At 39.2% G+C, this 22557-nt stretch overlaps 1 protein-coding gene and 1 pseudogene across 5 annotated transcripts in view; one reads left to right on the top strand and one right to left on the bottom strand.

Moving 5' to 3' along the window:
- Positions 1-22557, bottom strand: part of SLC25A12 (solute carrier family 25 member 12) — a 125996-nt gene that overhangs the window by 96524 nt on the left and 6915 nt on the right. The window contains exons 1-2 of one of the 5 annotated variants that reach the window (XM_021075522.1): positions 2625-2742; positions 1622-1675 (exon numbers count right to left, since the gene is read on the bottom strand). In XM_021075522.1, the coding sequence (XP_020931181.1) occupies positions 1622-1675; positions 2625-2636 (66 nt within the window). In that variant the 5' untranslated portion in view covers positions 2637-2742. Of the gene's footprint in view, positions 1-1621; positions 1676-2624; positions 2743-22557 lie in introns of those variants that run through there. The other 4 variants (XM_021075520.1, XM_021075521.1, XM_021075519.1 and 1 more) reach the window with 4 other exon arrangements.
- Positions 13358-14055, top strand: LOC106506280 (annotated as a pseudogene).

The following is a 22557-nucleotide window of genomic DNA, read 5'->3' on the forward strand; positions in this document are numbered from 1 at the left end:
TTCTTGGGTCAATGCTTTATAGTTGGTGCCAAATGTTCAATTATGAATTCCACAAACTTTCAATATAAAAATAAGAGCATCATCGAAATAATGTATAAAAAGATTTAAAAGCTTTCAAGAAGCTAGGCAAAGTCCCAGCTTTCTCTTTGTCCTTTCAACCTCCCCTCCCTTCCAAAAGCCAAATCCATACAGAATTACAGATTTTTTTTCCATAGGATGTTTAAAGCTGAAAGGACTTCAATTCCCACTCCCTTACATCCCATTGAGTCCAACATGAGAAGATGAAGCCCAGGAAGGCTGGATAGTTAGCCTACAGGTACAATAACCAGATAGAGGCAGGACTGGGAATTGAACCCAGTGTTCCTGACACCTGAGTCAAGACTCTGTCACTACATCATGCAGCATTTCAACTGACTTCTTCCATGCCTACTTAATTTAGGAAATAAAATTAATGATATCACATGAATTCCTCATAAAACAAGTGTGTATATGGCATGGTTAATACTGACACTTTTTTATTTTCAAGAACACTTATGAAGAATAAAGGTTTCAAGCCATAAACAGAGCATGTCTATTATAATTACTTTTGCTCTGGAAATGATGCCTTCCTTTATCAAATTTTATAAAATTTGAGATTCTCATTTTCACTAAACTGGTCATTTAGGCAACCTCCTCCCTAACAATAGGTTAAGCAATCCATGTCTCAGATAAAAATGTCATCTATTCCAGGCTGCTCTGCATATGTTAGAACCTGTTCCTAATATAGAATCATAGACTTCTGAAGTTGGAAGGAACCTTGGAGATCACCTCTCATTTTACAGAGGAAACTAATACCCAGCAGGGACCTGCCCAAGGTCAAAGGCTCTATACAAGAACCAGGTTCAGAACAGAAAGATCTCAAAAGCGGTTTTGGAGAACACAATATTTTGTGGAACATCTTAGCTTGTCTCCCTTTACATGTACTTCTTAAGTACAATTTCCTACATGCAGAACTTTTAAAAATTAAGAAAACAAAAACTAAGCCAGTTTTTTTTTTAAAATGTCTACAGCCAAGTCACTGATCCTAAAAACTTAGAAGTTAAGGCGGATTCCTCCAAGAATCAGAGAGTAACACTTTCTAACACAACACCCCAAAGCCTATGGCTATAATAGAGAGGGAGAAAAGACACACACAATTTAAGAATAGCTATAATATTCTTATCTCTGTAACAAATTACATAGAGAATTATATATAAGTAGGAAAACCATACACATGCAACTTTCAGGGAAGAAAGAATTTTAACCATCTACCTATCAACTGCACAAGAGTATCAATACATTTGGAAATTTTATTTTGGTCACAATGCTTAAGGGAAGCTGGAAATTCTTTTTAGTGTTTTGGGTTTTTTTTTTTTTTTTTTTTTTTTTACACAAATCTTAAGTCACGTTAAAAAAGATTTGGAGAATTTTTATCAAGTTCTAATAAAATAAGAGAATTGTAATCTGTATTGTCTATTGTCGTGTTCTTAAGGATATATGAAAATAAAATATTCCTGAAAGTTAAGGCCTGAAAAGTACTGGACTTATACCTTCTCCCTTCCCCCCGGCCCAAAGAAAAAGCATGGCACAAAAACCAATTTACCTGTAGGAATATATTTCTTAACTCATGAGGATCACCTCGCTTGGTTGTCTGCACCTGTAAGGAAAGGGGGAAAAAAAAAGCCCTTTAATGCTTCACTAGAGACCACACATAATCTCCTCAGATCAGAGTTCACAGATGCTCTCAATCAATGCTCTTATCTTTTATAGGGGCATTTAATTTAAAGCAAACCAAAAGCACTAATACTGATAACAACTGTCAAATTGGAGATCTGCGACCACAAGGTGGAAAGACAGGTGTGAAGAGCCTAAGATATAGCAAATTGACCAGAAAGATTTCCTCTGGACTGGAAAGGGAAGGGCATGAAGATCAAATCTCTTACTTTACTCCATATCCACTAGCAACACAGAAACCACGCACTTTCAAATCAAGAGGTCAGCAATAGTAGAAACAACAGGAAAGTTGAAACACCCAAATTAATCTCATGGCCTACTGGCCTGTCTTCCCAATGGAAAGCAAAGCAGAATATAATTATCTCCACGCCCCTCTTTCTCCACACAACCTAAAATAATGAAAGCTGCTACAACGTTTCCAATTACTTAGACATCCTATCACCTGTGGCGAAAAACCAACCACTGCCCCAGGCTCCAGAGGCCCCAATTTACTCAATTAACTCACCCCCTCCCCCACCGCAATAGACAGATGCCTGAGGTATCTTCGGCCATACATGCCATTTCTTCCTACTCCCGTTCTGATGCCCTCCAACTCCGGGCTCAGAATCCCCTGTACCTAGGGCAGAATATTACTTCCTTCACCGACCTGTGGTCCTCATAAACCCCTCCAACTCACAAACCCTCCTCCTTCCCCTCCCCCAGTCGGGCATCCTCTCCCTCCCGGTCCAAGCGCCGAACAGCTCTCCCTGGAGCTCCAGGACATGCTATCTAAGAACTAAGCAAAGAAGTAAATGGAAAGAGGTGAGGGGCTGCAGGCGGGGTCCCGGGAATATCTCTTATGCTATAAAGGAGCAGCAGAGAGTTAGAGTCACCTTGACCGCCATGCTGTGCTCGGAAGCCGGGGACGAGCGAGTGAGCGAGCAGGGCCGAGCTGTCAGGGCGCGCGCGCGCCGCCTCCCCGACCGCGCCCGCCCTCCCGCTCGTCGGCGCCGCGCGCGTCTCTATGCAAATGAGCCTGGGGCGGGCGGGGCCAGGAAAAGGCTCCGCGTCTGGGCCAGAAAGAGCCGGTCTACTGCGCGGGGGGGGGAGCGCGTCTCCCGCTGGGAGGACTGCGGTGCCAACCCGTGGGATTCCGACGCGCACCGTGGTTACGGACCACTGGGTCGCCGCCAAAAGATCCCCAGGTTTCTCAAGGCCTCCTAGCGGGTGTAGCTTTGGCTTCAACCCAAGTCGTTTTCCCCAGAGACTTAAAGGAGCACTTGGGGCCTAGATTGAGCAAGGTTTGAAAGGATCAAAGAACTTGTCTCAATAAGAAAAATAAGAGAATCGATGATAAGTAACGGGAAATACTGATAATAAAACAAATTAGGAACCACTCACTCTGGGGAAAACCTAAGTAAACATGAGAAATAAGTCCTTAGACTGACATGGAATGAATAGGCTTAATATACCGGTGTTTCATGCGCTATTATAAGGCCTTCTTAGTAGACTCCACATTCCTTATCACCCAAATCCTTTGTGCAATGAAGTGGGACACAATTGCCTGGGGAAAAAAAGAATCCATCTGACAGGGCTGGCACTGAATCCTGGCCCAACTTGACCCTATGTAAACGTTTGTAGCCCCATCTAAGAAGTATTAGCTCTATATTGAATGAAAATAATCTCTCTGAAACTGAATCTTGCCAGTATGACTATATTGAGTCGAATATGAAGTCGTTCAACAAATATTTGCTGGGCATCTATTATATGCCAGATAACAGTTCTGCTTATAAAGAATACAAAGATTAATAACATACAGAAGTACCTATTGTAGGTTATTAACCCAGGAGTTTTCAGATGGCCAGTACTTGCCCACAATTCCAACTGTATGTGTTTTTTTTTTGTTTGTTTGTGTCTTTAAACCAAGCATGTCCCCTGTTTAAAAAAAAAAAAGTCTAACAACTCCAAGATTTATCTTAATCTCATTTAGCACTATAACCTCTCTTTTCTATTTCCAGTGTGGGCTCTTATAGGAAGTTTCCTTTTTCTCCAGTCTCACTAATCTTACTATTTGTATTAAGTATCCAAATTAGTAGAAATGAGGAAAGAGGAGTGGCAAATGGAAATTGTTGATAAGGAATGATATTTTACTAATACTCCTAAAATGAACCTTTTTTGCTGCTGTTGATTTGACTGCCAGCATTACATCTCTTTCTTCAAAGTTCTTTTGATAATGTAATTGGACATAAAGATTTACAAATTCATATTTTGTTCTGCTAGCACCTTATATCCCTGATACTCTCTCTGCTCTCTCTTATTTTACCAATCCCAAGACGTTCATTTTATGTTACCTTCCAAAGAAAGGAAGTCTTGTCTGTAGTCCAAAGTCCTTCAGTTTGAATAAAAGTACTTAAGGGAAAGGAAGGCCTGTGTGTGTGTGTGGTGTGTGTGTGTGTGTGTGTGTGTGTGTGTCTTTTTGCCTTTTTCTGGGGCCACTCCCACAGCATATGAAGGTTCCCAGGCTAGGGGTCTAATTGGAGCTGTATCCACCAGCCTACGCCAGAGCCACAGAAACGGGGGATCCGAGCCGCATCTGTGACCTACACCACAGCTCACGGCAACGCCGGATCCTTAACCCACTGAGCAAGGCCAGGGATCGAACCGCAACCTCACGGTTCCTAGTCGGATTGGTTAACCACTGCACCACCACGGGAACTCCGCATTTTTTTTTTAAACGAAGGGATTACTTTCTATTGGAACACACTGTTATTGAAAAAATCATAATGTTGGAATGAATATTTAGGGTCAGGCTGGCTACTCCTAGAGAGGAAGACAACAGTACATTTAGACAGGACCTACTACAATAATTCACCAGGCCAGAATAAGAATCTTCCTAAATAAAAAAGAAAAAAAAAGAAAAGAAAAAGCTGATCTTTGAGCAAGCCCCAGGGTTTTACTGGTGCCAATCTAGTCACAATGGAGATGATATAATAATTTAAAACTGAAGTTCCCGTCGTGACGCAATGGTTAATGAATCCGACTAGAAACCATGAGGTTGCGGGTTCTATCCCTGGCCTTGCTCAGTGGGTTAAGGAGCCGGCTTTGCGGTGAGCTGTGGTGTAGGTTTCAGACGCTGCTCGGATCCCGTGTTGCTGTGGCGTAGGCTGGCGGCTACAGCTCCAATTGGAACCCTAGACCGGGAACCTCCGTATGCCGTGGGAGTGGCCCAAGAAATGATAAAAAAAGACAAATAAAAAATAATTTAAAACTAAGACTGCCATATAGAGAAGTTAGAAGAGCTCAGCTGGCCTAAATTAAGGTGAATTTTGCTAGATTTTTTTAATCTATCCAAATATAATAAATAATAAAAAGAACAAATGTATAAAAGTAAGTGATATAGGATGACCTAAGTATTAAAAGGAATACAAAAGCATATGTTAGAGCTTCCACCCCCCAAAATTTTGCAATCTGTTCTGTTATAAGGATTAGCTAATAGCATTATTAGATATAAAAACAAATTAAAACTTAATTTTGCCTCAATTGTAGATGATCAGGATTGAGAGAAAATTTAGTTAATGGGATATAAAAAGACCAACCTGTTAAATAAAATTCACAATATATTTGGAGAAAGGAGGTAGAAATAATTCAAACTTTTCATAATTTTTAAAACTAAAATGCCTGAGTTCCTGTCATGGTCAGTGAAAATGAATCTGACTAGTATCCATAAGGATGCAGGTTCGATCCCTGGCCTCACTCAGTGGATTAAGGATCCAGCGTTAATGTGAGCTGCAGTATAGGTCACAGACATGGCTCAGATCCCATGTTGCTGTGGCTGTGGTGTAGGCCAGCGGCTATAGCTCCAATTTGAGATTTGACCTCTAGCCACGAAACTTCCTTATGCCTCGGGTACAGGCATAAAACACACACACACACACACCAAAACAACCATTAAAAACAAATAAAATGCCAAAGTAGTAATTTATAACTCTCTTTAAATTGCAAATGATACCTGTAAACAAGAAATAATTTTAAAACTGTGGAACAAGTATAAGTTGGAAACTTGATAATTAAAAGTCTAAAAAAATATTTTTAGTGTCATTACGCTAAGAGGTGAATCTGAGAAGATGTTGCTGTCGTTTATGTCAGACAGTGTTCAGCATGTGTTTTCCTCTAAGAGTTTTATAGTGTCTGGTCTTAGATCTAGGTCTTTAATCCATCTGGAGTTTATTTTTTTGTCTGGTGTTAGGGAGTGTTCTAATTTCATTCTTTTCCATGTGGCTGCCCAGTTTTCCCAGCACCACTTATTGAAGGGGCTGTCTTTTCTCCATTGTGTATTCTTGCCTCCTTTGTCATAGATGAGTTGGCTGTAGTTGCATGGGTTTAATTCTGGACTTTCTATCCTGTTCTGCTGATCTGTAGTTCTGTCTTTGTGCCAGTACCATACAGTTTTGATGACTGTAGCTTTGTATTATCGTCTGAAGTCAGGGAGCCTGATTCCTCCAGCTCCATGTTTCTTTTTTCAGGATGGCTTGGCTCTTCTGGGTCTTTTGTGCTTCCAAACAAACTTTGAAATATTTTGTTCAAGTTCTGTGAAAAGTGACCTTGGTAATTTGATAGAGATTGCATTGAATCTGTAGATTGCCTTGGGTAGTAGAGTCATTTTGATAATACTGACTCTCCCAGTCCAAGAGCATGGTATGTCTTTCCATCTATTTGTGTCATCTTTGATTTCCTTCATCGTCATCTTATAGTTTTCAGAGTACAGGTCTTTTGTCTCCTTAGGTAGGTTTATTCCTAACTATTTTATTCTTTCGGATGTGATGGTACACGGGATTGCTTCCCTAATTCCTCTTTCTGATCTTTTCATTGTTAGTATACAGAAATGCAGTCGATTTCTGTGTATTAATTAATTTTGTATCCTAAGACCTTGCCAAATTGTGGATGAGCTCTAACAGTTTTCTGGAAGAGTCTTTAGGATGCTCTAGGTATAGTATCATGTCATCTGCAAGTAGGGATAGTTTTACTTCTTCCTTTCCAGTTTGGATTCCTTTTATCTCTTTCACTTCTCTGATTTCTGTGGCTAGCACTTCCAAAATTATGTTGAAGAGTAGTGGCCAGAGCAAACATCCTTGTCTGCTTCCTGATCTCAGCGGGATATCTTTCAGCTTTTCACCACTGAGAATGATGTTAGCTGTGGGTTTGTCATATATGGCCTTTATTATGTTGAGGTAGGTTCCCTCTATGCCCACTTTCTGAAGGGTTTTTTATTATCAGAAATGGGTGTTGGATTTTGTCAAAGGATTTTTCCGTGTCTATTGAGAGGACCATGTGGTTTTGTTTCTTCAGTTTGTTAATGTGTGTATCACACTGATTGATTTGCGGACATTGAAGAACCCTTGCATCCCTGGGATAAATCCCACTTGATCATGATGTACAATCCTTTTCATGTATTGTTGGATTAGGTTTGCTAGTATTTTGTTGAGGATTTTTGCATTGATGTTCGTCAGTGAAATGGGCCTGTAGTTTTCTTTTGTTGTGGTATCTTTGTCTGGTTTTGGTATCAAGGTGATGGTGGCCTCATAGAATGAGTTTGGGAGTGTCACTTCCTCTGCAATTTTTTGAAATAGTTTCAGAAGGAGAGGTGTTGGCTCTTCTCTAAACGTTTAATAGAATTTGCCTGTGAAACCATCTGGTTCTGGACTTTTGTTTGTTGGAAGTTTTTTAATCACGGTTTCAATTTCAGTACTTGCAATTGGTCCGTTCACCTTTTCTACTGCACCTTGGTTTAGTCTTGGAAGATTGTACTTTTCTAAGAATTTGTCCATTTCTTCTAGGTTTTCCATTTTATTGGCGCGTAGTTGCACATAGTAGTCTCTTATGATCCTTTGTATTTCTTTGATGTCCATTGCAACTTCCCCTTTTTCATTTCTAATTTTATTAAGTCCTCTCTCTTTTTTTTCTTGATAAGTTCTGGCTAAGGGCTTGTCAATTTTGTTGATCTGTTCAAAGAACCAGCTTTTCGTTTCATTGATCTTTTCTATATTTTCTTCATTTCTATTTCATTGATTTCTGCTCTGATCTTTATGATTTCTCTCTTTCTACTAACTTTAGGTCTAGTCTGTTCTTCTCTCTTGAGCTGCTTTAGATGTAAAGTTAGCTTGTTTATTTGCGTTTTTTCTTGTTTCCTGAGGTAGGCTTGTACTGCTATAAACTTTCCTCTTAATACTGCTTTTGCTGCATCCCATAGGTTTTGGAGTGTTGTATCTTTATTATCATTTGCTTCTAGGTATTTTTTATTTCCTCTTTGATTTTTTCAATGATCCATTGGATGTTTAGTAGCATGTTGTTTAGTCTCCACGTGTTTGTGTTTTTTGCAGTTTTTTTTCTTGTTGTTGATTTCCAGTCATAGAGCACTGTGGTTGGAAAAGATGCTTGATATGATTTCAATTTTCCTAAAGTTACTGAGCTTGGATTTGTAGCCCAGGATGTGATCAATCTTAGAGAATGTTCAGTGTGCACTTGAGAAGAAGGTGTATTCTTTTGCTTTTGGATGGAATGTCCTAAAAATATCTACTAAGTCCATTTGGTCTATTGCTTCATTCAGGGCCTGTGTTTCCTTATTGATTTTCTGTCTGGATAATCTGTCCATTGCTGTAAGTGGGGTGTTAAAGTCCCCCACTATTATTGTGTTATTGTCGATTTCTCCTTTGAAGGTTGTTAGCAGTTGTCTTATATATTGTGGTGATCCTATGTTGGGTGCATAGATATTTAAAATTGTTATATCTTCTTTTTGGATTGATCCTTTGATAATAAACAAATGGGACTTAATTAAACCTAAAAGTTTCTGCACAGCAAAGAAAACCCTAAACAAAACAAAAAGATAACCCACAGAACAGGAGAAAATATTTGCAAATGAATCAACTGACAAAGGGATTAACTCCAAAATTTATAAACACCTCCTGTAGCTCAATACCAAAAAACAAACAACCCCATCAAAAAATGGCAGAAGATCTAAACAGACAATGCTCCAGAGAAGACATATAAATGGCCAAAAAACACATGAAAGATGTTCTACATCACTCATTATTAGAGAAATGTAAATCAAAACCACTCTGAGGTACCACCTTATACCAGCCAGAATGGCCATCATCAAAAAGTCTACAAACAATAAGTGCTGGAGAGGATGTGGAGAAAAAGGAACCCTATTACACTGTGGTGGGTATGTAAATTGGTGCAACCACTGTGGAAAACAGTATGGAGACTCCTCAGAAAATGAAAAACAGAACTACCATTTGATCCAGTAATCCCACTCCTGGGCATCTATCCAGAGAAAACTACGACTCTCAAAGACACATGTACTCCAATGTTCACTGTAGCATTATATTCAATAGCCAAGACATGGAAACAACCTAAATGTCCATCAACAGAGAAGTGGGTAAAGAAGATGTGGTACATATACACAATGAAATATTATTCAGACATTAAAAGGAAAGAAATAATGGCATTTGCAGCAACATGGATGGACCTAGAAATTATCATGCTAAGTGAAGTCAGTCAGACAATGAGACACCACCATCAAATGTTATCACTTATATGTGGAATCTAAAAAAGGGACACAGTGAATTTCTTTGCAGAACAGATACGATACTGACTCACAGACTTTGCAAAACTTATGGTTTCCAAATGAGACAGATTGGGGTCGTGGGGGATACATTGAGGGTTTGGGGTGGAAATGCTATAAAATTTGGTTGTGATGATTGTTGTTTATATGCCTGTAAATGTAATAGAATTCATTAAGTAATTTAAAATAAAAAGTCTAAAAAAATGACATTTCAGAAAGCAAAATTGGAAATTAAAGGGTGAGACTAGTTGAAAATGTATCATCATTAACAGTCACTTTTTAGAATTAGTTTCATAAAAGATTTAATATGTAGCTTGCCTGAACTGGGAATTTAAATCTACTTGTGAAGTTGTTGCCCATGAAGATAATATATTATCCCCAAACGCAAAAACAAAATATGGGCTTATTAGACAAATCCACAGAAACATGTCTCCAACTCCCAGGCAGCTTATATTGTACTAACTTTGTGGGCGAAAGTTAGAATTATACTAATGCCCAGTGCCCTAATAAACTAAAATGTAGTTATTAAAGCAAGAAGCAGTTTCTAAGAAGCCTGTTCTGCCATAACTCCTGGACTTTATCCTATTTTTTTTTTTTTTGTCTTTTTTTTTTTTAGGACTGCACCCACGGCATATGGAAGTTCCCAGGCTAGGGATCAAATCCGAGCTGTAGCTGCTGGCCTGCATCACAGCTTATGGCAATGCCAGATCCTTAACCCACTGAGCAAGGCCAGGAATGGAACCTGCAACCTCATGGTTCCTAATTGGATTCGTTTCCGCTGCGCCATGATGGGAACTCCTCCGTCTTCTATTTTTAATAACATGTTCTTTCTGCTTATTTTCTAGCCTCCTCTGATTATTTTACTGACATGAATATATTTTTGTTCCTGTTCTCATATCCCACACAGTGATGATGTCATCTTGCAAGAAGTATATCACGGTGGTGTACAAATACCTAGTAGAGAATTAGGATATCATTGACTGACTAAACCAGGAGTAGGGCTCCTCCTAGGTTACAGGTACATGCGCCGTCACTATGATGAGGGATAAGCTGGATTTTATGTGCACCCCCCCCCACATCAAGATGCTCACTTAAAATATTTGAAATAGGAGTTATCTTGTGGTGCAATGGGTTAAGGATCCAGCATTGTCACTGCAGCAGCCTGGATCACTGCTGTGGCGTGGGTTCAATCTCTTGCCAGGGAAGGTGGGTGTGGCCAAAAAAATATTTGAAATGAATTGTATAGTGAAATAAATGGGGCACACACACACACACACACACACACACAAAGGATATTTGAACATCTGGAATTTTTAAGTGTATATTGGTTTTGGCCTATACCTACAAATTATGAAACAGTTATTTTTTTTGAAATATTGCAAAATCTACAAATTTTAAAAGTTGTGCTTTTAACTTCTTCCTTGCTAAGAGACCATATGGGGAAATGGCAGACGGCAGGATGGGGAGATGTATGAAGGGTTAGGTGTCCGAGCTGAAGCAAATTCCGTTCTAGTTGGTAGGCTGACCTAGAAATCAATGAATCAGAAATTTCTATTTCAACCCAAGCCACTTATAGTTAGACACCAGATAAATGACACATTTTAGGACTTCTCTATACTGTATAGGTATTATACTCCCTGTAAGAACATTTGCTCTAATTGAAATAAATTATCATTTTAGTGAGATGCAAGAGTGGCATATCAAAAATCAGATGAAATAATTGTATTCTTGCAATTGCATCCTCCCAAACCGATCTCCCTCACAGTCCAAGTCCTATATATTATGCAATGGGGATGACAGTGATCTTATTTTCGGACCACAGTCTTTTTATTCCCTTGTGAAGGCAATAACAGCCAGTTTTCTTTTCAATGGATCTTGAAAAGAATTCATGGAATGAGCTGATCTGGATGTTTAAGGTTGTGAGTGCCTTATTACCATGTTAGTCATGTACAAGCTGGTATTTAATGGGAAACCTTATCATCAGATAGAGGACTGACCTAGGTGAGCTTTAATGCTTCTTTTAACACTCTAATATTATGATTTGGAATGACCAAAATTTTGGTTAATAAGCATTTATTAAGTGCCTTGTGTTGGTACTAAATGCACCCTTGCAGCTATAAGAAATATAAGAAAAGTAAAGAGCACGATTCTCAAATTATGGAGAATATTTTACTGTGGCAACTGCTACTATTCATTTTTTCAATGAATAAAGCTGAAAGAATAATATCAAAACCTTTACAGTATGCCAGAGACTAAGGCAGCTTTAGGTAATAATGGGGTAAAAAATCTTTGGATTGTCACAGATTCTCTTCCTAATCAAAAATATATAACTGGTAGAACAAACATCCTGGCCAACACTTCAGCTGCCCACTCCTACCCTTCCTGGGGGATATACTTGGATCTGGTTTTTGCCTCCCTCTACTTAGACGTCAACAAGGAAGGATGCTTTGGATCTGATCCAAAGTAAAGAAAAAATTTTCACTTTTAAAATTGTGCTGGGAGAAAAGCAAAAGCCCCAGAATATCCAAAGCAAACTTGAAAAAGAACAAAGTTGGAAGATTTACACTACCTGGCTTCAAGATTTAGTATTAAGCTAAAGAAATCAATATAGTACTGGCTCGCAAAAAAAGACTGATAAATAGATCAACAGAATAGAGAACCTAGAAATAGATACGAAATTAAAAAGTTCGGAGTTCCTGTCATGGCTCAGCGGAAAGGAATCTGACTAGCATTCATGAGGATGCAGGTTCAATCCCTGGCCTTGCTCAGTGGGTTAAGAATCTGGTGTTGCTGTGAGCTGTGGTCTAGGTCGCAGATGTGGCTCAGATCTGGTGTTGCTGTGGCTGTGGTATAGGCTAGCACCTACAGCTCTGATTACACCCCTAGCCTGGGAACCTCCATATGCTGTGGGTGCAGCTCTAAAAAAGACCAAAAAAAGAGTCATTTGATTTTTAACAAAGGTACCCAAAGCAGTCCAATGGGGCAAGGAGTCTTTTCAACAGATGACACTAGACTAGCTAGATATCCATGTGGGAAAATAAATAAACTTCAACCTCTTCCTCAAAACATGTACAAAAATTAATTTGAGATGAATCACAGACCTAAATGCAGAAGCTAAAATCAGAAAGCTTTTAGTAGAAAACATAAAATAATATCCCATGACTCAGAGATAGGCAAAGGTTTTTTAGTCAGAACATAAAGGCAGTAACCAGGAGTTCCCACTGTGGCTCAGTAGAAACGAAGCTGGGTAGTATCCATGAGAAAGCATGTTCGATCCCTGGCCTCAGTCAGTGGATTAAGGATCCAGTGTTGCTGCGGCTGCAGCTCCAATTCAACCCCCTCCCTGGAAACTTCCATATACTGCAGGTGTGGCCCTAAAAAGCCAAAAAAAAAAAAAAAAAAGGAAGGTATACAAACAGCCAATACACACATGAGAAACGGCACATCATTAGTCACTAGGGAAATGCTAATTAAATCACAATAAAAAGTAGTACTGTACACCCACTAGAATGGCTAAAATTAGAAAGACTGAAAACATCAGATGAAGGCAAAGATGTGGAGCGATCAGAGCTCTCATGCACTATAGTTAAAGTGGAAATGGTATAATCACTTTGGGAAAAGATCTAGCAGGTCCTTATAAAACTAAACATATACCTATACTATGACATCACAATTCTACCTTTCAGCATTTACTCATGAGAAATGAAAATACAGGTGGATAAAAAGACTTGTACAAGAATGTTCAGGAGTTCCCCTCGTGGCACAGTGGTTAACGAATCTGACTAGGAACCATGAGGTTTCGGGTTTGATCCCTGGCCTTGCTCAGTGGGTTAAGGATCCGGCATTGCCGTGAGCTGTGGTGTAGGTTGCAGACGCGGCTTAGATCCCGCATTGCTGTGGCTCTGGCATAGGCCGGTGGCTACAGCTCCGATTAGACCCCTAGCCTGGGAACCTCCACATGCCGTGGGAGCGGCCCTAGAAAAGACAAAAAAAAAGAATGTTCAGAACCACTGTTTTCTGATTATCACTACACCAGGCACCGTAAGCAGCAAAGTCTCCTGCAACACCCTCTACAAGGCAATGTGAACCATGGGAACCAGTGCAAGCACAGGACCATCTTGGAGATGATGGAGCTACAGATCAGCCTGAAGAACTATGACCATCAGAAGGACAAATGCTTCTCGGGCACCAACAAGCTTAAGTCTGCTCCCATCCCCAAGTTCTCCATGTGTTCTGGGAGACCAGCAGCACTGTGATGAGACCAAAACATGTGGACACGGAGGCGCTGAAGAACTCAACAAGAATAAGAAACTTGTCAAGAAGCTGGCCTTTATGGCTTCAGAATCTCTAAACAAGCAGATCCCACGAATCCTGGGCCCAGGCCTGAATAAGCCTAGAAAGTTGCCTTCCTTGCTGACCCCAAATGAGAATATAGTGGCCAAAGGTGATGAAGTGAAGTCCACCACTAAATTCCAGATGAAGAGGGTGCTGTATCCGGCAGTGGCTGTTGGCCAGGTGAAGATGACAGATGATAAGTTAGTTATAAATCTACTTAGCTGCCAACTTCCTGGTGTCATTGCTCAAGGAAAATTGGCAGAACACCCAGGCTTTGTACATTAAGAGCACCACGGGCAAATTCCAGGGCCTGTACCAAGGCACAGCTTAATAAACCATATGCCACCAAAAAAAAAAAAAAAAAAAAAGAATGTTCAGGGCCACTTTATTCATAAATGCCAAAAACTAAAAACAGCCCAGTAGACCTTCAGTAGGAGAATGGATAAAAAAACTACGATATAGTCACAGAACAGAATACCATTCAGCAATAAAAAAGAGCAAAGTACTGGTAAACACAACAACATGAATGAGTCTTAAAATTATCCTGCTAAATTAAAAAAACTTTACATGGAATCTTATAGTACAACAAAGCATTTATAATATGATTATGTAAAGTTCTAGAGCAAACAAAACTAATCTATGGTGGAAAAAATCAGAACCATGGTTGCTTACGGAGAATAACTGATTGGAAAGAGGTCTGAAGGAACTATCTGGAGTGATAGTAATTTTCTATGTCTTGCTAGGGGTTTGGGGTTTACAGGTGTATGTACTTTCCCAAATTTAGGGAATATACACTTAAGGTTTATATATTTCATTGTGTATAAAGTTTTCCTCAAAAGAAAAAAAAAATCTGTGAACAGATATTAAACTCCAGCTAATGACATGAAGTACTTAAGAATAAGCATACTGGTATATTAAATTTACCTTGAATTCCTGTTATGGCTCAGTGGTTAATGAATCTGACTAGAAACCATAAGGTTGGGGGTTCAGTCCTGGCCTCACTCAGTGGGTTGATGATCCAGTGTTGCCGTAAGCTGTGGTGTAGGTTGCAGACATGGCTTTGATCCTGCGCTGCTGTGGCTGTGGTGTAGGCCGGTGACTATAGCTCCGATTAGACCCCTAGCCTGGGAATCTCCATATGCTGTGGGCGTGGCCCTAGAAAAGACAAAAAATAAAAAGTAAAAAAATAAATTTACTTTGAAATCCATAAAAGAAATAAAATGATTGATGGAGAGATAGATAGATAGACAGACAGACAGACAGATGATACCTAGGAAGGCATTGGGGGAATTCACTGTAAAAATCCTTTCAACTTTTGTATACTTTTGAAATTTTTCATAATAAAACACTGTGGAAAATTGTGCCAGGTCTTTTATACTAAAGGTGATTATCTAGTTATGTAATTCTGTTGTTTGCCTAGAAATTGTAATGGGACTTGTTTCTTAAATACTGAAGGGCCTCTGTGCATGGTTGGAAAGTAGGGGAAAAACTGAAACTGCTTAACAAATAATATATCTAGTATCAGCAGAGAAATCTGTGAAAACTGTATTGCATTAAGGAAAAAATGTTTTCCATAACATGGATTGAGACAGTAATTATATGTCCTTGGGAGTTATATATATTTCTGTGTGTATTTGTTTGGTCTAACAGTTACCCACAGGAAAACTAGAGGAAGAATGTGGAAGTATATTTGCATAACATACCACAGAAACCTTAGAAAAAACTGGACTTGGAATCTGACACCTAACCTGGAACTCCTCTGCTAAAAGGTATGTAGGGCATAAATCTAGACTGAGAAATTCAAGACTCTGGTAGTAAATATCCTGCAGTGGGTCACTGTGTCCTTGCATTGCACTGCTGGGCAAAGGAGAACACATCCTAGAATGAAATCAACCCCAGTGAGTAGGGAGTTTCAAAAACGGGGAGAGCAGGTTTGTAGTGGGAGACCTAAAGAAAGGACTTATTTAGGAAGAGAGGGCCACAAATCTCAAGACAAAGAAGCTGGGAACTGAAACTCCTGAAGAATTGCCATAAAGGAATATTGTAATTTAACGTAATATTGATCACCATAAAACTGTACTGTCCAGAAGAATAATCTGGAAGTTTAAGTTATAAGGTTCTGGAGAAACAGCATGAAAGAGCTAGATCTAGAGAAGAGTTCGACCTTGTGGAAAGAGACAAATCGAGGAGGAAATATGGGCAGAATAGTAGAATCGCTGGCATTCTTTTGATTGGAAGAGATGAGAAGTTGAGAACATAGAAGGAATTTGACCTAGAACTGTTAAAAGGTCTCAGTCAAAGTAGTACCCTGCATCTTTCATTCCCAGTAGCCGAGCAATAGGATACCACCTTAAGGTAATGACAAAAAAAAAAAAAAAGAAAGAAAGAAAGAAAGAAACTACATGAAAATGAAATAGTCATAAAAGACCTTCACCATGGTATAGTCTTTGTACTTCAAAAGATGTCACATTGGATAATAACAAAGTTATATATAAAAAGAGTTAACTACAGAAGATCTAAATAGACATTTTTCCAAAGAAGACATACAGATGGCAAATAGGCATATGAAAAGATGCTCAACATAACTAATTATTAGAGAAATGCAAATCAAAACTACAATGAGGTACCACCTCATACTGGCAGAATAGCCATCACCAAAAAGTCTATAAATAACACATGCTGAAGAGAGTGTGAAGAAAAGGGAACCCTCCAACAGTGATAGTGGGAAGGTAAGCTGGTGCAGCCACTATGGAAAACAACATGGAGGGTCCTCAGAAAACTAAAATTAGAATTACCATAGGAGGAGTTCCCGTTGTGGCGCAGTGGTTAACGAATCCGACTAGGAACCATGAGGTTGCGGGTTCGGTCCCTGCCCTTGCTCAGTGGGTTAACGATCCGGCGTTGCCGTGAGCTGTGGTGTAGGTTGCAGACACGGCTCGGATCCCGCGTTGTTGTGGCTCTGGCGTAGGCCGGTGGCTACAGCTCCGATTCAACCCCTAGCCTGGGAACCTCCATATGCCGCGGGAGCGGCCCAAGAAATAGCAACAACAACAACAACAACAAAAAAGACAAAAGACAAAAAAAAAAAAAAAAAAAAAAAAAAAAGAATTACCATAGGATCCAGCAAACCTACTCCTGGGCACACATCCAGACAAAACTGTAATTCAAAAAGATGCATGCATCCATGGAGTTCCTGTTGTGGTGCAACGGGATTGGCAGCATCTTGGGAGTCTTGGGTTTAGGATCAATCCAACCGGGCCCAGTGGGTTGAGGATCCCGTGTTGCTGCAATTGCAGCTTAGGCCACAACTATGGCTCAGATCTGATCCCTGGCCCAGGAACTCTGTATGCCTCAGGGCTGACAAAAAGGGGGAAAAAATTATCACATTGTGCTGTAAATACCTCTTTGCTTATTGTTTTTTCAACCAGTACTTTTAAAATTGTTTTGACTCACCAAGGAAGATACACAGATGGCCAACAAGCACATAAAAAAATGCTCAACATCACCAATTATTAGAAAAATGCAAATCAAAACTACCATGAGATACCATCTCACACCAGTCAGAATGACCATCATTAGTTAAGTCCACAGTAACAAATGCTGGAGAGGGTGTGGAGAAAGGGAACCCTCCTGCACTGTTGGTGGGAATGTAAGCTGGTACAACCACTATGGAGATCAGTATGGAGGTACCTTAGAAAACTACACATAGAATTACCATATGACCCAGCAATCCCATTCTTGGGCATCTATTCCGGACAAAACTTTCCTTGAAAAAGACACATGCATTCGCATGTTTATTGCAGCACTATTCACAATAGCCAAGACATGGAAACAACCCAAATGTCCATCAACAGATGATTGGATTAGCAAGGTGTGGTATATATACACAATGGAATACTACTCAGCCATAAAAAAGAACAAAATAATGCCATTTGCAGCAACATGGATGGAACTAGAGACTCTCATCCTGAGTGAAGGGAATCAGAAAAAGAAGGACAAATACCATATGATATCACTTATATCTGGAATCTAATATATGGCACAAATGCACCGTTCCACAGAAAAGAAAATCATGGACTTGGAAATAGACTTGTGGTTGCCAAGGGGGAAGGGGATGGAGTGCGATGGATGGGGTGCTTGAGGCTAATAGATGCAGCCTATTGCCTTCGGAATGAATTAGCAATGAGATCCTGCTGTGTAGCACTGGGAACTATGTCTGGTCACTTATGATGGAGAATGATAATGTGAGAAAAAAGAATGTATACATGTATGTGTAACTGGGTCAGTTTGCCATATAGTAGAAAATTGACAGTACACTGTAAACCAGCTAAAATGGAAAAAAATAAAAATTACATTAAAAAATTTTTTGACCCAGACTTATATAGTAAAAAATACATTTTTATCACAACCCTGATACACACTGAAAAAAAAAATTTCATGAAGCAACACTAAACTTTATTACATGCAATATACTCTGGTATTAACTGTTCTGTACTATTCTATTTCTTTTTTTCTAATTCTAGTCTCAACACACTGAATTGATTTTATGACCCATACTTTAAAAATGCTTCAACTGGAGTTCCCGTCATGGCTCAGCAGTTAACGAACGTGACTAGCATCCATGAGGACACAGGTTCGATCCCTGCCTCGCTCAGTGGGTTAAGGATCTGGCATTTCTGTGAGCTGTGGTATAGGTCGCAGACAAGGCTCAGATCCCACATTGCTGTGCCTATGGAGTAGGCCAGCGGTTGTAGTTCTGATTGGACCCCTAGCCTGGGTGGGGCCCTGTAGGTGCAGCCCTAAAAAAAGACGAAAAGACTAAATAAATAAATAAATAAATACATAAAAATGCTACTATAGACTGAACTCACATAGATTCTCAAGCATGGTAGATGCTCAATACAAGTAAATAAGAAATAGATATAACAAAAATCTTGGTATCTCTAGCAATTAGCGCAGGGCTAGGTACATAGCAGATGCTTGATAAGAGAATAAATTCAGATAGACAGGCAACACTGCAGAAGGGACTTAAAAAATTGTTGTGTTTAAAGGACATAATGAGATAGAGAGGCATGATTGCCAAAGGCCAACTGTGAGGTCTTCCCAAAAAAGGCCTAATGTGGTGAAGTCACCAAGGTCAGGATCTGGTCATCAGTTCTATGGGGCAGAAATTATTTTCTAAATGGCACAAGGATCACTTAAGCTAGCCAAATTCACAAGATACTGATTAATAGCTAATATTAACTGATATTTATTATTGATTACTTACTATGTGTCAGGCAATATTCTAAGTATTTTATCTGACTCTATCCTCAAAAAAAAAAAAAAAACAAACAAACCAACCCTGTGAAGTATGGTTATCTCACACTATTATCTCCATGTCAAAGATGAGGAAACAGACTGAGATATTAAGCAAGTTTCCCAACATTATACACCTAGTAAGTAGTAATAAAAAGGTTAGTAAAAGGATTATAATAAAAATATTATGAAAATCTCCCAGAAAGTAGGGTAATACACCAAAAAAGGGAGAAGAATATTAAATACAGAAATCTAAGCCAGGGGGACCCAATCATTAGCTATCAGGATCTCCAGAAAAAAGAATAGAGATTTTAAATTACAGAAAAGAAATTATCAAAGGAAAAAATAAAAGAATTTTCCAAATCCAAAAGATAAATTTTGAGTTTCAAAGTGTCTTCTGTGTAACCAGAACAATGAATGAAAAAGGTTCAATACCAAGGCATATTATAAAATATCAGAACACTGGAGATAAAAAGAGGGTCTCATGTAACCAGAACATACAAATCCATGTACTAGAAGAGGAGGTAAAAATGGCCCTCTCCTTCTCACACCAAGTAATCTACTGAGGAAATTTTTGTGGGCCTATATCCAAGGAGGGTAAGGCTTCCAGAGGGAAACATCACCAAGGTTCAGATGCGTTGGAAACTAAGACAGCCCTGTGGCTATTTTTGGCTCCTGGAACTGTAGAATTGAAGGCAGAAAAGGGGTCACCACAGCCCCACGAGGTGATTAATCTTGATCATCAAAGGGAAACTCAGTTGCTGCTATACAGTAGGACAAGAACGACTATGTTTGAAACCCAAATGAGGCAACCTGGCCAATCCAACAGAGTTCAGTTCATAGAGGATACCAATCATTTGGGAATTAAGGTTTAGGCACTGTACTAGATAAGGAATTAGACCCAGTCAAGGTACTTAGAGGGATGGGGGCATGCAACGAAGAGTTTCAAAAGGAAGTTACGTTGATCAACTTCGGCCTCATGGCGCCTACAGAAAGGGGGTTCATCACAGCTATAGTTTTATTATTCCCACTCCCCATCCCATCCCCACCTTAGGAAGAATATTGGCATGGGTTAACATTTTAAATTTCATTATCCTGGGATGATATGATAGCTGATAGGACTATGTGTATCCATTGCACTGGGAACATTGATTGCTACACAGGAGACAATACATCAATTTCTGATAGGTCAGGTGACACTAGGAAGATACTGGGGCTTGAGTAATGCTCCACCCAAAAGGGAGGACTACTAACAAAGTCAACAACAGCAACAATGTGCCAGAGCATCCTTGTCCAGGAACTGTTTCTGTTCACTGAAGGATTAAGAATGCATGCTGTGTGAGAGGTAGTAAGAGAATCCAGGGCAGTCAACGTCAGCCAGAGAAGCAGAGACGACCAGAAGACAGCAAGATTCATTTCTCCTTCATTCTTACTCCTAGCCCCAATACCAGAGGACTTGAAAAAAGAAAGGAAAAATAGCCTAGAACTAGACACTCCCCTCAGCCCAATCTTTAGGGAGATGAGGGAGAACAAGTGAAAAACTGGCTATCCCCCCTTTCTCATTTCAGGTCTCCTGTGGCTATGAGTCTGGCTAGCAATGGATTGGGTTTTAAAATATTGAAGTTTTGGACTTCCCCCTTGTGGCGCAGTGGAAACAAATCTGACTAGCATCCATGAAGAGGCAGTTTCGATCCCTGGCCTCGATCAGTGAGTCCAGGATCCGGCGCTGCCCTGAGCTGTGGTGTAGGTCACAGACATGGCTCAGATCTGGCTTGGATCATGCACTGCTGTGGCTGTGGTGTAGGCTGGCAGCTACAGCTTGGATTTGATCCACAGCCTGGCCCTAGAAAAAAAAAAAAAAAAGAAGAAGGAAAGAAAAGAAATAAAATAAAGGAGTGGCACAGAGGAAACGAATCCAACTAGGAACCATGAGGTTGCAGGTTTGATCCCTGCCCTCACTCAGTGGGTTAAGGATCCTGCGTTGCTGTGGCTGTGGCATAGGCCAGCAGCTACAGCTCCAATTGGACCCCAAACCTGGGAGTCTCCATGTCATGGGTGCGGCCATAAAAAGACAAATAAACAAATAAATAAAATAAAATAAAACACTGAGGTTTTAAACTAGGCCAGGTTAGACTTGAGTAACTTAAAAGACCAGAAAACTATGGAATCTGCCTGAGGGGAAAGGGTATTCAACATAGTACAATGACAACAGTGACTAGAGAAAAATACATTCTATGTTTATATCCTCACTAAGTTCAGCATTGCTTAGTAACTTGGGTCACATAAAAGTAAGAGTAGTATGCAGTTTATGATATAATGTTAAGTGAATGAATCAGAACTTGAAACTGTATGTGTACGGCAAGTATAACTGAATATGTTAAATAAAGCCAGGAGCAAATAATTGAATATCTCTAAATCACAATTTTGCATAGAGTCAGCAGTGATCACACATCTAATCAAACCTACTATTATACGTACCTCCTTTTGCCATTTATTTGTTTTAAGAAGTAAAATAACACAAATCCATGTTAGATGATGGATACCTGGCCACCCTCTGTGGACTAACAAATTACATTTTTTGGCTTTTTTTGTTGTTTTGTTTTTTTTCAGAGATTAACACCACAGTATTTCAAAAAAGACTGAACAGAATGTGATCTCTCAGTTCCTCCCTTTTCCATTACAAATTGAGTATTATGCTTCACTTTTTCCACTATCTGCAATCATTTTAGTTTGCAGGGAGCCCATACATATAGTTGTTAATAGTGCAGATATTTCAGAGAACATGTCTTTGAGCCTTCTAGCAAAGTTTCCTTCAGGCCCACCCAGTGTGAAATCATCTACCCTAACCTATTTTATCTCTAACTCCAATTTCCATAACATCATTGGTAATATTTATACAAGGACTCCAATTTATGAAGCCTTCCTTCCACATTGGAATATTTTATTGCATTGGAAAGGGGCAAGAATTTCCTGTGGCATACTGATCTCATACCTAGCAATGCCCTATTCTCTTCTTAACCCAAGCCTAATAAGAGATAAAAAGTTTATGGCTATATTTAAAAAAAATCTCAACTCTATATGACCCCAATGAGAAATATATATAAACTAGGTAGCATAAAAACAAAGAAAGGCTCACCAAAGAATGATCTTTCAAATTACAGCTATTATTCTTATCTGTCACAATGAAGATTTAGATAAGTATTTATCTATCGTTAATAAATGGATAACATGTTATAATGTGCTAAACATATAACTCTGTAATTTTTCATTTGTACTTAGATATGTACCTATATACAATTAAGTCTCCTAATAGAAAATAAAATTGTCTTTAGCCTTTAAACATATTATCTAATTTATTTTATTTAACATAAAGCAAAATAAAACCCAAGATAATTAAATCATCTGATACTTTTTAAATGAACTGGACATTTGCCGTCTCCCTGCTGCAGTCCTTCTGCGAATTTTACTCAAAAGAACAGTGTGAAGTTCAAATCTGAGAATAAAACAACTTGAAAGTCCACTTGAAAAGGAAAAAATAGCAAAAATCTTTACCAAACAACAACAACAAAAAA

This window comes from Sus scrofa, chromosome 15 (assembly GCF_000003025.6).
Source record: "Sus scrofa isolate TJ Tabasco breed Duroc chromosome 15, Sscrofa11.1, whole genome shotgun sequence".
NCBI classification, from domain to species: Eukaryota; Metazoa; Chordata; class Mammalia; order Artiodactyla; family Suidae; genus Sus; species Sus scrofa.